The sequence below is a fragment of the Simochromis diagramma genome, unplaced genomic scaffold (genome assembly GCF_900408965.1).
Source record: "Simochromis diagramma unplaced genomic scaffold, fSimDia1.1 OVJJ01000024.1, whole genome shotgun sequence".
Classification (NCBI taxonomy): domain Eukaryota; kingdom Metazoa; phylum Chordata; class Actinopteri; order Cichliformes; family Cichlidae; genus Simochromis; species Simochromis diagramma.
This window is the reverse complement of record NW_024387332.1, coordinates 1,638,544-1,654,970: the sequence shown is the minus strand read 5'-3', so window position 1 is coordinate 1,654,970 and position 16,427 is coordinate 1,638,544. Positions and strand designations below refer to the sequence as shown.

The 16,427-nt window shown below is 45.7% G+C and overlaps 1 protein-coding gene across 1 annotated transcript; it reads right to left on the bottom strand.

Annotated features, from left to right (window-relative positions):
• Nucleotides 1–972: 972 nt before the first annotated feature.
• On the bottom strand, nucleotides 973–5,577 carry LOC120718089 (beta,beta-carotene 9',10'-oxygenase-like). The gene is made up of 12 exons (XM_040006416.1): nucleotides 5,321–5,577; nucleotides 5,032–5,230; nucleotides 4,733–4,944; nucleotides 4,542–4,654; nucleotides 4,314–4,416; nucleotides 4,110–4,238; nucleotides 3,741–3,901; nucleotides 2,917–3,084; nucleotides 2,655–2,792; nucleotides 2,187–2,369; nucleotides 1,480–1,590; nucleotides 973–1,315 (listed from the first exon to the last, which is right to left on the bottom strand). Exons 1-12 carry the CDS (start codon nucleotides 5,355–5,357, stop codon nucleotides 1,199–1,201), a joined length of 1,671 nt encoding a protein of 556 aa, XP_039862350.1. The 5' UTR covers nucleotides 5,358–5,577; the 3' UTR covers nucleotides 973–1,198.
• Nucleotides 5,578–16,427: the final 10,850 nt, after the last annotated feature.

The window sequence follows — 16,427 nt, the reverse complement described above, 5'->3', positions numbered from 1 at the left end:
CTGGACATGCACTGGCTTCAGCAGCGGAACACGTCTGGCACTGCGGGATTTGATTCCCTGCCGTTGTAGTGTGTTACTGATGGTGACCTTTGTTACTTTGGTCCCAGCTCTCTGCAGGTCATTCACCAGGTCCCCCCGTGTGGTTCTGGGATCTTTGCTCACCGTTCTCATGATCATTTTGACCCCACGGGATGAGATCTTGCGTGGAGCCCCAGATCGAGGGAGATTATCAGTGGTCTTGTATGTCTTCCATTTTCTGATGATTGCTCCCACAGTTGATTTTTTCACACCAAGCTGCTTGCCTATTGTAGATTCACTCTTCCCAGTCTGGTGCAGGTCTACAATACTTTTCCTGGTGTCCTTCGAAAGCTCTTTGGTCTTGGCCATGGCGGAGTTCGGAGTCTGACTGTTTGAGGCTTTGGACAGGTGTCTTTTATACAGATGATGAGTTCAAACAGGTGCCATTCATACAGGTAACGAGTGGGGGACAGAAAAGCTTCTTACAGAAGGCGTTACAGGTCTGTGAGAGCCAGAGATTTTCCTTGTTTGAGGTGACCAAATACTTATTTTCCACCCTAATTTACGAATAAATTCTTTACAAATCCTACCATGTGAATTCATGGATTTTTTTTTCACATTCTGTCTCTCACAGTTGAAGTGTACCTCTGGTGCAAATTACTGACCTCTGTCATCATTTTAAGTGGGGGAACTTGCACAATCGGTGGCTGACTAAATACTTTTTTGCCCCACTGTAAATAAAATTGAATTGAATTGAATTCATTTATTGACAGAAGGCTCAGTGACTCTTGGATTTTTCTGAAATTGTACATTTTAAAGTCACAGAGGTTTCTCCAAAATGTGTTCTGTGTTAATTTGTGCATTACCTTAACAGTATCATAAAATCAGTTTTGCTTTTTTATAGCAATGCATGAAATAGCAGATATTAAAAAAAAAAAACCCTCACGACCTTCATTTACAGATAGCTGTGGAAAAACAATAGAAACAAAGGATTTTATTTCAACACAGATTATATCGACACTTAAGGTTTTATTAAGTCTGAAAAAAGGCATGTATGCTTTAACATATCACTATGACATGAAAATAAAGGAATTCTTTAAATGAGGGTCTTTGCTTTTAAGTCAACATGTACACAGTGTAGGTGTGTCCCTGTGAAGTCACATGTACATCCATCAGACGTCTAAGCCGTGGCATTGAATGTCCCGTGGAAGCCATAGGGGATGTTGACAGGTACCACCGCCCTGCCCAGCTCCTCGAATGTCTTGGCATCTAACACCAGAAGGAATGTACTCTTGTCCTGGAGAGAACAGAGACATGGGTAAAGAAATACTTGGTGTACAAGACAGTGTAGAAAACACAACGGCACGATGTCCAAGCTCGTGCTCAGCCATGTTTTACATTTGTATGAGGAAACTGTATCTATAAAGAGTACCCTGTCCAAAATGGCTGAGCCTGACTAACCTCGTCTGGAGTGATGACCACAGACATGATAACACCATCATCCTCCTCTGTAGCATTAGGAGAGGGAACAAAGACCGGCTCAGATGGATACTGACCAGGATGTTCCCACACCTGTGAGGGAACATTTACACACAATATCACATTCATGATGACAAAAGAAAAATCACAATAACAATGCTATCTCAATACCTGTGGGACAGTCCTCTCTAACTTTGTTTACTGTTTGTTAACTCCATATTACCCACAATTTTTATGGATTGTCTTCAGTCTTATACTAGTTATATACCAGGCGTCCCCTGAGGCCTGGTATATAACTAAGGCCTGTTGTTTTTCAATACAACATTATATAATTTCACAATGACACAAAAAGTTACTACATATACATACAGTAATATACTACACTAGATTTCTATATTACCAAGGCTGACATCAGCATAAAACACTTTAATATAACCCTTTCCCCTTTGGGGTGAGTTGCGCTCTCTGAATGCTTTTTTAAATGTCACAGTTGTCACTATACAGTAAGTGTGCGATACATTTTTTATTACAACTTTAAATCTCAGTAAATTTACTTTGTGAATGAACTAAAATAGAAACAGATATAATTGGTTTTATCTGGAAACTTTTGATTTCAGTTGTGGGGGTTAACTTGTTCCACAGTTTGGAAATGCGAGCTCTCTTTTCTTTGCTCCAATAAAACAACATGCCTTCATGAGTTTTCCGTGGAGATCCATCTTAATCAGCGTGTCCCCTACAAGGTGTCTAAAGCCACAGCCATAGAAGTAGCGGTAGGGATGGGTGTTGAATTTGTGATAGTTGATCTGAGGAAACTCCAGACCTCCGTATTCATGGAGATCCTCCCCATGGAGGTCCTCATGGGTACAGAACACCTGCACAGGTTTAAAAAAACAAAAAAAGCAACACAGGTAATCACTGAGATTCAGGTAATGAAAGTGCTATTAAAATGTCAACATGTAGCAAAGTCCAATTAAGCGTTTATATAGAAATCAGAATGTAAATAAGTTCCAAAGAAAGAAGAAGTAGGTTTGTTAAAGCATGTAAATTTTAACTACCATAAGACTGATAAAATCTTAATGTTTGTGTGAAAAAGTAAAATGAAACGGAGAAATTAAACATATGCATTCTGTAACGTGCTGATGGCTGTACATTAATACCTTGTTCTTGGCAATTCTTACAGAAGTAGCTATGCTGTTTGGCCGGGTAATCAAGTTCTGGTTGTAGGGTGTGTCACGGTCAACATTGAGAGGCAGCACAAATCGCCGGGGGAAGGCTCTACTCAAGGTGTTGTACACCTGACGAGGAAGATCTTGTTAACTTCAACAAACCATCTTTTCTTCAGATAAACCAAAAGCAGCCTAAGGATTTTCCATAAACTGCACAGAAAAGTCAGTAATGAGCTTTACTTAACTAACTTACCTCATCAAGAGCTTCTCCAGACTTGCGCATGTTCTGGATGTTGTAGTTTGTGATTGCCTGGCCATCATCTGATGCACACAAATCTATGATCAAGAATCCATCCTCCTCAAATGCATTGATCTGATGGAAGGTTGATAGTGGCTTTGCAAGATACTTGATGGAGCTTACCTGAAACACAAAAACAACAATGGAAATGCACTGTGGCACTAGCTCAGTTCTGCGTTCTAGCTCAAGTCAAATAATTGTACTTAATATTTTATTAATGTGACTTAAATATTATTTCACATTTCTGCAAATGCAAATGCAAATGCAAAAAAAAAAGTTTTATTAACTAAACTGAACATTTATTTGTTTCTTCTGAAATCTTTGTAACATAAATCATCTAGCACTCTACCTATTGATACAGAGCATCAGGTGTCAGACGGAAACTTGCTTTTAGCCCCTTCCTCTTTATTTTTCAGTTATGCTAACATAATCCGTATTCAGATTACTATTATTTGTCATGATTATTTGCTGATTTGACAAAAATGTTTTTATTGCACTTTTATTGTTGCTTTTATCTTGCATTTGCAACAAAACACTGCTTTCATATCTTCACATTTGTACCCTAACCCTATCTTTGCATTCAGATATTCACCTAAATTCAGTATCTCTCTTAGAAGAAAAATAAAATGCATTCATTAAAAATAGATGACCAAAACTTAACTCAAAATTCAATCAAGTCACAGGAACAATACTTATGAGACTTGGAAGAATACTTTTTATTGTGAATTAAGTTTACCTTACTTAATCACTTAGTTCATTTTTGCATGTTAGAGTCCTACCTTCCCAGAGTGTTTGTGGATCAGATGGAAGATTGTGTTGAGTTTGGGGTCCCAGAATATGCTATCACTGATACTTTTTCCTCTTAGCTTGCCTGTCACAATCTTCAGCAGGTCCAGCTTGATGGGCTGTTCAATGAACACCACGTAGTTCTCAGACATTGCTATAATGAAATGAGAAGAAGTTTCTATTTATGATTCTTTGCAACGGGACTCAGCTCCAGTAAGACTATAGGACTATAAGAAAACCAATGATTTAAATCATTTTCATTCCATACATCAACTCAGAGTACCACTCCATTGTGATACCTGTGCTTTTTTATTCCCAAATTCAAGATGTGCATGCTTTACTGCATGAGACTTTTTGCTCACCAAAGCTGTGGTAGTATGAAGGTTTGGTCTTGTCCACTGAAGGAATCGAGCACAGCACTGTGGCTCCCTCCAGGGTTTCATCTTCTGTTTTCTTGGTTGGTGGCACTTGGATAATGTTGTAGTATGATCCTGTCATGCCAGATACTGTTAGATCTTTGATCCGTAACCTGTAGTGTGGAAATGGATCTGATGTTTCTTAAATACCTTTCGAGGTGTAGGAATTTCCCATGTTGTATGTCGTACCATCAGGCTCAGTATGAGGGTGTGCTGTGGCTCCATTCACAGCAATGAATTTGCTCCAGTCCACCTAATACAAACAAATGCAATGGCACAAAAGGTTTGCAGTTTTTATTGCTTCTATACCTACTTTTACAGTTTGATACATGTGTCACTAAAACTTCAGCTGCACGTATATCATTACACTCATGGTACCTTTTCAGTCTCCAGTGTGTCAGGGTCCACCTTGTGCATGATGTTGGTTTCTGTACTGACATAATAGTCACCTTTGTAGGTCACAAAACTCACATTGGCATTGTCTGTGGGCTCTAGAGGGAAAGAAAGCTTTGAATTACTTATTCTATAGCAAGTGCATCAACAGGCTGCTTTGTCTTCAAGATACTCACTGTGTGATTCAAATCTTGACAGGAAGCGCTGGAAGACATTTTTACAGGGGTCCGGCATGGTTACAGTCCCAAACTCAGATATTGCAATGCGATTGTGCTCCTTGTTGGTCTGGTAGCTGTCGCTGGACAGGAAGCGGCTTTTGTAAGTGACTTGCCCATTTGATATTTTGAACTGGTGCAGGAGAGCCATGCCATCAAACCAGTGGTTAAATCTGTAGAGAAATAGATTCAATGCAGAGGGGAGTGAGCTTCATGATGTCTGAAGCGAATGGATAAACACACAAAGACGCAGCACTCACTTGTGGTTTCCGATCTCAAACTTTCCGGGCCCATTTCTCAGGAAGTTTCCTTTGATCCATTCTGGGATTGTACCAATGATCTGGGTGCTGATGGGCCTGGGGGTGTCCTCCACTGAGCTCACAATCTTCTCGATAGAAGGCAGACCGCGTACATTTGTGTAATGATTGATGTTCTTCACAGACTTAGATTTTTTGAGTGCTGTTAGAAAAAAACATAATCAGAAAGGACATTGTTATAATTTAAGTAAAATAATGTTAGTGTGTGCAGCTAGTAGCATTTAATGTTTACCTGAAGTATTCTTTTTCTGATGTTTGACAGTATCCATGGCTGTGGTTAAGCCTTCTGTAGCTTAGTCTCTCTTCTGAGATGCTGCTGGTTCGTACGCTGACTCCTGATTTTATACTGTCCTTCTGACACGTACCATAGAAACAGCAAAAAAGGATGCAGTCAGACATTTCATGCTTGTTTAACTCTGTGCAAAACAGAAGCAAATGGCAATCAAAAATGTAAGCAGTAACAGATGATCACTTTATCTGACTGGAAAAAACAGCAAATAACCGTGTCCAGTCTTTCAAATCATTCCTTTGACTCTTTTAGTTAGGCTTAATATGCATGGTTATATATAGCATGGTGAAACCAGATGAACTTGGATGAGTGGCTTAGAGGGATGATTTTCTTTTGTTTTTGTATTTTTGCAGATGTACAGCAATCTTTTTAAATATTCTATATCTGGAATAATTAAAGCATTATAAAATGTTTTCTTGCTCTTTTACATTTGAGTTATCTGAATTAAAAAATAAAATGAGTTCCTGTTGTGTACTTGTCACATATCATATTTCACCAATATGCTCAAAAGAATGACCCATGAACAGGATGACTCTGCATTTTCTGGTGTCAGTAAGGACACTGTCAGTGCCACTGATGGAAGTTCATTTGGGTCCTCACAAAGCTAGCATCTCAAATTAAATTGAAAAAGAAAATCTCTTGTTTCTCTTTCCTTAAATTTGTTTAAATTAGCTTTAGGTATGAAATTTGAAAGTTATGAATTAAAGATATTGCATGTCATTTTTAATAAGATACATTTCTTGTATCTTTGTGATTTCATGTGACTTTCTCAACATCATTTTCTCTTTATCATATACATTCATTTTCTTTAAGAAGTACAACATTGTACATCCAGGCTTTATCCTTTTTAGGTGGGCCGCAGAAGTAAGCCCGCCGGGGAAGTGTTTTGTGACTTCGGTGCAGGTGGTACAGGCTTTCACATATTCTCGGGCATTCTGGGCTAAAGACGGCCACCAGAAAGAGCTTTCCAGAAAGGAGACAGTGCGTTGGATGAAAATCTTGCTGTGTCTTGTTGGAGCACCTGGGCTCGTACCGACGAATGGATGTAGAGCCGCCCTGGGGGGTCCTGTCCCTGGATCAGGTTCGGTACGCTGGGCCTGCCGCACCATCGACTCAATCTCCCAAGGGAGGCCTCCTATGACACAGCCAGGAGGCAAGATCGACGCCTCCTCCCGATCCCCCTCAGAGGATGGAAACTGACGTGATAAAGCATCTGCTTTGACATTTCGGGACCCGGGCCTGTAAGTAATGGAGAAATTGAAACGGGTGAAGAAAAGCGCCCACCTGGCCTGACATGCGTTGAGGTGTTTTGCTGCCTGAAGGTAGGCAAGGTTCTTGTGGTCGGTCCACACAATGAAAGGCTTTGCCGTCCCCTCCAGCCAGTGCCGCCACTCCTCCAGTGCCAGTTTGATGGCGAGTAGCTCCCTGTCGCCAACATCGTAGTTTCACTCTGCGGGTGAAAGACAACGAGAGAAGTAAGCACATGGATGGAGTTTACCTTCAGTCTTCTGAGAGAGGACGGCTCCCACGCCTATATCTGAGGCATCCACCTCCACGATGAAGGGTTGGTTGAAATCCAGCTGGGAGAGGATGGGGGCGGAGGCAAAACATTGTTTCAGATGATCGAATGCCTCAGTGGCTGCCTGCCCCCACTGGAACGGAACCTTAGGGGAAGTGAGGTAAGTAAGAGTTGAGACAATTTTGCTGAAGTCACAAATGAAGCGACGATAGAAATTTGCAAACCCCAAAAAACATTGAAGCTGCTTGTGGTTTGGGGGTGTGGCCCACTCCAAATCCGCTTTGGCCTTTCCAGGATCCGGTCTCAAGTTCCCCTGCTCAGTTATGAAACCAAGGAAGGAAACGGTGTTTACATGAAACTCACACTTCTCTGCTTTGACAAAAAGGCGGTTTTCCAACAATCTTTGTAATACCAGTTTGACATGTCTTTTATGTTCTGCCACTGACCTGGAGAAGATGAGTATATTGTCTAGGTAGACGAAAACAAAGTGGTTGATGAAGTCTCTGAGGATGTCATTCACAAGAGCTTGGAAGACTGCTGGGGCATTTGTTAATCCATAGGCATGACGAGATATTCAAAATGTCCCAGGTGGGTGTTGAATGCCGTCTTCCACTCGTCCCCCTCCCTAATGCGAACCAAATGATTAGCACTCCGGTGGTCAAGTTTACTGAATATCTTCATCCCGTGGAGTAGCTCAAACACTGAGGTCAGCAGGGGCAGCGGGTATTTATTCTTGACAGTGATTGCATTCAAGCCCCGATAGTCAATGCATGGCCAGAGGGACTTATCTTGTCAACAAAGAAAAATCCTGCTGCCAAGGGAGTAGATGGCCGAATGATTCCCGCAGCCAGTGAGTCGGTAATGTACTCCTCCATGGCTTCTCTTTCTGGCTGTGATAGGCTATAGAGTCAGCTGGTAGGCAGCGGGGCTCCTGGTAACAAATCAATGGCACAATCATAAGGCCGGTGTGGGGGAAGAGAACGAGTGCGATTCTTACTAAACACCTCCGCTAGTTCATGGTACACAGAAGGAACTGCTGTTAGATCCGGAGGAATCTGTGGGGGTGACGCAGGGGAGCCGACGGATGGAATGGCGGATTTTAAGCACGTCATGTGGCATCCTTCCCCCCATCTAGACACACAGCCAGCCTGCCAATCAATTAGTGGATTATGTTGCAACAGCCAAGGATAGCCAAGAACTATAGACAAGACAAGCGGCGTCAGCGGGGCTTTGAAAACAAACAAACTGATTAATTCAGAGTGATTTCCAGACAAACACAGAGTGACAGGTTCAGTAACGTGGGTGACATCAGGCAAACGCTGTCCATTCAGAGATGAGGCTCGAAGAGCATGAGGCAGAGGTTCAATAGTTAAGCCCAGTTTTTTAGCAAGTGATGCATCAATAAAACTCTGTTCTCTGTCTCTCAAAGCCTTGAGTGAGTGAGTGGCAGTGTGAGCAGTGAGCCTAGCTTGCAACAAAAGATGAGGAGGGGAATGTGCAATGTTTATTTCGCCCACCAGTACCCCCCTTTTTACTGGCACGCATGCCCTTTTGCCTGTGTGGCGCAAACGGCGATGAAATGTCCGTGACGGCCACATTATAAACACTCACCGGCCATGAAATGGCGCTGCCTCTCCGCTGGCGTAAGCTGGGCGCGTCCGATTTGCATCGGCTCCGCCTCACTGGGACTCACATCCATCGAGGCCGGCTGTTGTGGTGAAGCAGCACTTCCAGCAACAATCCCAACACTGAGCGGAGCATTCTGGGAAACTGAGTGTCACGTCCCGCGGTGCACTCGCAGACGCTCATCAACGTGAATGCACAGGGTCATTAAAAAGCTGAGAGATGATGGCAATTCTCTCGTTATGAGCTCATCCTTCAAAACCTCCTAAATATTGTTGAGCAGAACCTTCTTTACTGCCTCTTCACTCCACCTGGTCTCTACAGCGAGAATGCGGAAGTCAATTGAGAAGTAAACAAGCGTTTACTTTGTTTTAGATTTAGTAGACGCTGTGCAGCAGCAGAGGGCCCGCCGTCCTTTTCAAACACGCCTTTGGATTCAGACAGGAACTCGGGATAGCAGATATTCCGCAGAGTTTTCAATAATTCCTGAGCCCACTGAAGCACGTGGTCTCATAGCAGCGGAACAAAGAAAGCAATCCGGGCATCGTCCCTGGCATATTATTTGTTCTGCCGGCGAAAAAACAAGGAGACTTGGGCAAGAAAACCGGAACATTTCTCCAGCTCACCTGTAAACAGCTCAGGGCTTGGCATCGTCCTCCCCGGGGCTTCTAGCCAGGCAGCGGGAGGGTTGGGGGGTGTAGCGGCGGCCTGGGGACTCGGAGATGGAGAGGGACTTACACACGGAGATTGATTTACGCTCGGAGAGAGTCGGCTTACCAGGGGTGTGCGCTGGGCGAGACCCTATATGAGGGCGGAGAGCTCTTTATTAATGTGGTGGAGCATCTTCTTGTGCTGCTCCAGCAGGGCTTCCTGAGTGAGGAGAGCCCGTTGAACAGGGTCAGAATCCACTGAGTCCATAGTGGCTGGATCGTTCTGTCACAGATTATTAGGCAGAGGGCTCACTCGCAGGACTCTGAAGTTTAGAGAGAAGGTGAGGGTTTATTTACAATGTGGCACCAAGTGAGGATTTATACATATATACAGTGAGACAGATAACACGGGGCTCCAGGGAGTGGAGGGGGGTCAAAAGGGGAGGGAAGGTCCAAGGCAGGTGCACACACGCTCCTCTTCAACTCAATCCACACCTCACTCAGATACCTCAGATACCTCAGCTACCACACCTCACTCGCTCCTCTTCAACTCAATCCACACCTCACTCAGATAGTCCACTCCAAAATGCTCATGCTCACTCGCACACAATCACAGGAATCCAGACGGCAGGGAAGACAGGCAGAGAATCTAGAAGGCCTGTACACAGAGGAAAATAATGTTAGGAGGATGCTCTATTTCAAAAGGCTCTAGCCTTTTGAAATACTCAAAAGGCTAGGCTACACTGATGCTAGGTAGTGTGACAATCCAGCAAGGAAGCAGTCGCTCTTGCCATCTTAAGTAGTCTGCCAGCATCAGTGTAAATGAGCCACAGGTGTGTGTTCAGGGCGGGTTCATAGGCGGGGAATCAAGGTCCAGTTCTGCCCTGTTGGGAGAGGCGAAGACAAAAAACACACACCACGACCTCTCCAGATCTTGAGAACCATGACATCAGGGGCTTGTTGTTGGGGGACTTTTGCCCCCTGGTAGGGTCTCCAATGGGAACTTGGTCCTAGGTGAGGGACCAGACAAAGAGTGATTCAAAAGACCCCTATATGAGTATACAATCAAGGGAACAGTTCACTCTGTCACCCAGGATAGGGTTACTGAGGCCCCGTTCTGGACCCAGGCATGGGAAGGGTGTCTGAGGGCGAGCGTCTGGGAGGAAGAAGTTTATATTCATATACTGAATATAAACTTCAGTATATGAATGTAAACTCATATACTGAATATAAACTTCTTCCTGGGGCCAGGCCCCATAGACTATATTTAGTCCATGAGGCCTGGCTGGGCCCACCCTAGATTGCAGGTTGATGATCGATTTTGTAATCATATCACCAGACCTGCGGCCATATGTTCTGGACACTAGCGTAAAGAGAGGGGCCGAGCTGTCAACTGATCACCACTTGGCGGTGAGTTGGATCAGGTGGCGGGGGGAGGATTCAGGACAGACCTGGCGCACCTAAATGTATAGTGTGGGTGCGCTGGGAATGCCTGGCAGAGGCCCCGGTCTCTGAGATCTTGAATGCACACCACCGGCAAAGCTTCAATAGCATTCCAAGGGAGACTGGGGACATTGAGTCTGAATGGACCATGTTCGGCACCTCCATTGCCGAAGCTGCAGCATTGAGCTGCCGCCGCAAGGTGGTTTGTGCGTGTCATGGTGACTTCTGAACTAAATAGTGGACACCAGAAGTAAAGGGAGCCACCAGGCTGAAGAAGGAGTCCTATCAAGCTTGGTTAGCCTGTGGAACTTCGGAGGCAGCTGATAGCTACCGACAGCCCAAGCAGAATGGGGGTTGGGGAGTGGCTGAAGCAAAAACATGAAAAAAGACTATCGGACTGCCTCAAAGAAATTCATGCAAACCATCAGGCGATTTGAAGACTGGTTTCTCCGGAGGGTGTCTTCCAACTACAGGAGGATCACACTCCTCAGCCCTCCTGGGAAAGTTTATACCAGGGTGCTGGAAAGGACAGCCCATCCATTAGTCGAACCTCGGATACAGGAGGAACAATGCAGTTTTTGATCTGGTCATTGAACACTGGACAAGCTCTTTACCCTCTCGAAGATACTTGAGGGTGCATGGGAGTTTGCCTAACCAGTCTACACATGTTTTGTGGACCTGGAGAAGCCATTCAACCGTGTCCCTCAGAGTGTCCTGTCGGAGGTGCTTCGGCAGCGAAGCTCTCAATTGACCGATCGATGTATGTCTCTACCCTCACCTATGGTCACAAGCTGTGGGTAGTGACAGAAGGAACAAGATATCGGATACAAGCGGCAGAAATGAGCTTCCTCCAAATGGTGGCTGGTCTCTCCCTTAGAGATAGGGTGAGAGATACGGCCATCCGGGAGATGCCTCAGCTGGCCTAGGAACCCCTTGTTTCCTGGAGGGGAGCTGGAGGAGGTGCCCAGGAGAGGGAGGTCTGGGCTTCTCTGTTTAGGCTGCTGCCCCCATGAACTGGCCCTAGATAAGCAGAAGAAGATGGATGGAGGATCTTAAATTGTATCTTGTAACTGTATCTAGCCTGTTGCAAAAAATAATTTCAAGAGGAAAGCAAAACAGCAGGTTTCTACAATGATCTGCAAAATTTCCTGTAGGCTTTTTCATGTTTTGGGGCTGCATTTAAGCCAGTGATATTGCCAAGAGTCCCACCTCAACATTTCCTTTAAAAAAAAATAAAATAAAAAATAAAAAATTGTCTGCTGCCGCTCACGCAAAACTGAGTCTGTTGGGTCCATGTTGTTGGGACGATTAAGAATTCAGGGCTGTGCAGGTTCCACTGGATTCTCATACTGAACATTGCTCACAACCCGCTCAAGTTGCTCCGGCTGTGGTTGTGCAGGGCTTGCTGACTGCTCTGGTGACTGGGGCTGAGGACTTTCTCTCATTCTGGGGACAGGAACGGGAGCAGAAATTGCCTAGACCTCAGCCACCTTCACCCTGGGAAGTTGAATAAGTGCAGGAACTGGTTGGGTCCTGGTGACACTGCACTCTTAGAACTGGGTTGGATGCAAAAATAGGCTGGACCTCAGCCACACTCACTCTGCGGATTGGCACAGGTGAAGAACCAGCCTCAGACTCTTTGGGGGAACACCAATCTCTAGGGGAGCAGCCTGTGGAACATTACCAACAGTCTTATTTCTCTTATATATTTCTCAATTTACAGGCTGAGAAAAAAAGACTGTAAGTTAGCTAGCTGAGAAATATAAATAGTCACCTAGTTCAGTTCTTCAGTTTAGTGGCTCAAAACCTCAACAAGAAACTTTATTGTTCTCTGTCCCAGAAACAAAACAAAAGAAAAAAATAATGCCTCTAACAGGCCCAGACACAGAACCTCAGATGAGCTGGACAGTAAGCCCTCCAGTGAGCAGCAGGGAAGTGCTGGGCACCATCGAGGTGGAAGTGCTGGACACTGCAGCGTTGGAAAGTCACAAAACTGGAAAAAAGATTGTTTGAGGCTGCAGCACACGGCTTTGTAATTATTCCTCTGCTTCTGAGAATCCTTTTTCCTCAAGCAGGATGTGAGGGATGGAGGTGAGCTGGAAATTTTTTGTGGAATCGCCCCTCAACTCGGATACTGCCATTGTTGTTTTTGACTCACTACATTAGCCATATACAGAGCACTGATCAGGCTCTGTCCATCAATGTGTTTGCTAAGCACATAAAAATAATTATTATGCTGCATTTCTTGAAATCAAAATAAAACGATCTCTCACTTGTCATCTCAGTCAACAATGTCATAAAGTTTCTCACCAGGTGGATTACTCTCCTCGCTCCACACACACACACACACATATATATAAAACCAACACCCAGCACGCCCCTGCGGGCGGTTTATCCTTCAAGCTCGGGTCCTCTACCAGAGGCCTGGGAGCTTGAGGGTCCTGCGCAGTATCTTAGCTGTTCCCAGGACTGCGCTCTTCTGGACAGAGATCTCTGATGTTGTTCCCGGGATCTGCTGGAGCCACTCGCCTAGCTTGGGAGTCACTGCACCTAGTGCTCCGATTACCACGGGGACCACCGTTACCTTCACCCTCCACATCCTCTCTAGCTCTTCTCTGAGCCCTTGGTATTTCCCCAGCTTCTCGTGTTCCTTCTTCCTGATATTGCTGTCATTCGGAACCGCTACATCGATCACTACGGCCGTCTTCTTCTGTTTGTCTACCACCACTATGTCCGGTTGGTTAGCCACCACCATTTTGTCCGTCTGTATCTGGAAGTCCCACAGGATCTTAGCTCGGTCATTCTCCACCACCCTTGGGGGCATCTCCCATTTTGACCTTGGGACTTCCAGGTTATACTCGGCACAGATGTTCCTGTACACTATGCCGGCCACTTGGTTATGGCGTTCCATGTATGCCTTGCCTGCTAGCATCTTGCACCCTGCTGTTATGTGCTGGATTGTCTCTGGGGCATCTTTACACAGCTGCACCTGGGGTCTTGCCTGGTGTGATAGACCCCAGCCTCTATGGATCTTGTACTCAGAGCTTGTTCTTGTGCTGCCATGATTAGTGCCTCTGTGCTGTCTTTCAGTCCAGCTTTGTCCAGCCACTGGTAGGATTTCTGGATATCAGCCACCTCCTCTATCTGCCGGTGGTACATACCGTGCAGGGCCCTGTCCTTCCATGATGGTTCCTCGTCTCCCTCCTCTTTCTTGGGTTTCTGCTGCCTGAGGTATTCACTGAGCACTCGGTCAGTTGGGGCCATCTTCCCAATGTATTCTTGGATGTTCGTTGTCTCATCCTGGACTGTGGTGCTGACACTCACCAGTCCCCGGCCCCCTTCCTTCCGCTTAGCGTACAGCCTCAGGGTGCTAGACTTGGGGTGAAACCCTCCATGCATGGTAAGGAGCTTTCTTGTCTTTATGTCAGTGGCTTCTATCTCTTCCTTTGGCCAGCCTATTACCCCAGCAGGGTACCTGATCACGGGCAGGGCGTAGGTGTTGATGGCCCGGATCTTGTTCTTACCGTTCAGCTGACTCCTCAGGACTTGCCTGACCCTCTGCAGGTACTTGGTGGTTGCAGCCTTTCTAGCGGCCTCTTCATGGTTCCCATTCGCATGCGGGATCCCCAGGTACTTGTAACTGTCCTCTATGTCTGCAATGTTGCCTTCTGGTAGTTCAATCCCCTCAGTTCTGACTACCTTCCCTCTCTTTGTTACCATTCGACTACACTTCTCCAGTCTGAACGACATTCCAATGTCATTGCTGTATAGCCTGGTAGTGTGGATCAGTGAATCGATGTCTTGTTCACTCTTGGCATACAGCTTGATGTCATCCATGTACAGGAGGTGGCTGACAACTGCTCCGTTCCGTAGTCGGTATCCGTAGCCAGTCTTGTTAATGATCTCACTGAGGCGGTTCAGGCCTATGCAGAACAGCAGTGGGGACAGAGCATCTCCTTGGTAGATCCCGCACTTGATGGTGACTTGTGCTATGGGCTTGGAGTTGGCCTCTAGTGTTGTACGCCACATCCCCATTGAGTTCCTGATGAAGGCTCTTAGGGTCCTGTTGATCTTGTACAATTCTAAGCATTCCAGTATCCAGCTGTGGGGCATTGAGTCATAGGCCTTCTTGTAATCAATCCAGGCAGTGCACAGGTTGGTTAGTCTGGTCTTGCAGTCTCGGCTGACTGTTCTGTCTACCAGTAGCTGGTGTTTTGCGCCTCTGGTATTCTTGCCAATCCCTTTCTGTGCCCCACTCATGTATTGACCCATGTGCCTGTTCATCTTAGCCGATATGATGCCTGACAGGAGCTTCCGTGTAGTACTGAGGCAGGTTATTGGTCGGTAGTTGGATGGGACCAGTCCCTTCTTGGGGTCCTTGGGGATCAGGACCGTTCGACCTTCGGTTAGCCATTCCGGGTGTCTCTCGTTAACTAGCAGCTGGTTCATTTGTGCTGCCAGACGCTCGTGGAGTGCAGTCAGCTTCTTCAGCCAGTAGGCGTGAACCATGTCGGGCCCTGGTGCTGTCCAACTCTTCATACTGGAGACCCTTTCTTGGATATCTGCCACTGTGATGGTTACTGGACCCTGTTCAGGGAGGTCGCTATGGTCTGCCCTCAGATCCACTAGCCACTGAGCATTGCCGTTATGGGTTGCTTCCTTCTCCCATATGCTCTTCCAGTATTACTCCGTCTCCAGCCTTGGTGGTGCTGTTCTCTTATTGTTCCCTTGCCACTGAGAGTACACCTTTGCTGGTTCTGTGGAGAACAGCTGGTTTATTCTCCTGTCTTCTATCTCTCTGGTGTACCTCCTCAAGCGGCTGGCCAAGGCTGTGAGTCTTTGCTTGGCAGTTTCCAAGGCCTCAGGTATGGACAGTTTGCTGTATTTCTTATCCACCTTCTTTGCCGCACCTTTCTGTAACTCCGTTAGTTGGCTAACCTCCCTCCGTGCTACTTTGGCACAGCTGGCTGCCGGCGGAGCTCCCGGGCACGTTACTGCAACCCCCCCTGGCTTATGCTCCGCGGTTGCTGAGTGACCCCTCATCTGGGACTCTCCTCAGCTCTTTCTGGGACAGTGGCGCGGCTGCCCCTCTGTTGGTCTTCCTTGGTCTCTTGTGTTCTGAGGTCCTCTAGATGTCTGGAGTCTTGATCTCCTCCATACCTGCTTCATGCCCTGGTGAACGGGGCTGTGGCTCCCGACACCCTCTAACAGATCATTACATGTAGGAACCTTTTAAAAACAAGCACGCTCATGCTCACAGGTGTACACACGGGTGCTCACACACACAAACTACACCCTTTTTGGCTCCTACCTTAAAGCACACTGTGCGCTGTTGATCTTATGTGCTGTACAATAATGTTTAACATTTAGTATTTACTGTTATATTCCCATAGATCATCATGATGTTCTTTATTGTATTGCTCTCGTTTTCTTCTGCTTGTTTTCTTTTTTCTTTCTCAACAGGTGATCCAGGTGATTGATGTTTGTATTTTTTGTCTGCTTATTTTTTTGGTTTTTGTTTGTTGCCCTTTATCCCCGTCCCTCTTCTCCGCTGTTCCCCCCCCCCCCCCCCTCTTCCTCTCTCCCTTTTCTTTTCCTCATTCAAGTCTGTCCCGTATCTAGCAAGTGAAAATAAAAAATGAAATAAACAATAAAAGGTGAATCAAATAGACCATTACGGCAAGGCTGGGATGGTCCATTTGGTAAAGTAAATCCGTTGGGCATCTTTCTTTGCCTTTAGACAATAATTCTGATGGCAAAAGAACCAAACGGGACAGGCAAAAAAACAAAACAAAAAACAAAACAAAACAAAACA

Coding starts and splice junctions, on each gene's coding strand:
- LOC120718089 (XM_040006416.1), bottom strand. CDS start 5,357: ATGGATACTGTCAAACATCAGAAAAAGAATACTTCAG. Junction 4,239..4,313: donor AAATTCCTACACCTCGAAAG/GTATTTAAGAAA, acceptor CTGGCATGACAG/GATCATACTACAACATTATC. Junction 1,591..2,186: donor TCCACGGAAAACTCATGAAG/GCATGTTGTTTT, acceptor GTTCCCTCACAG/GTGTGGGAACATCCTGGTCA.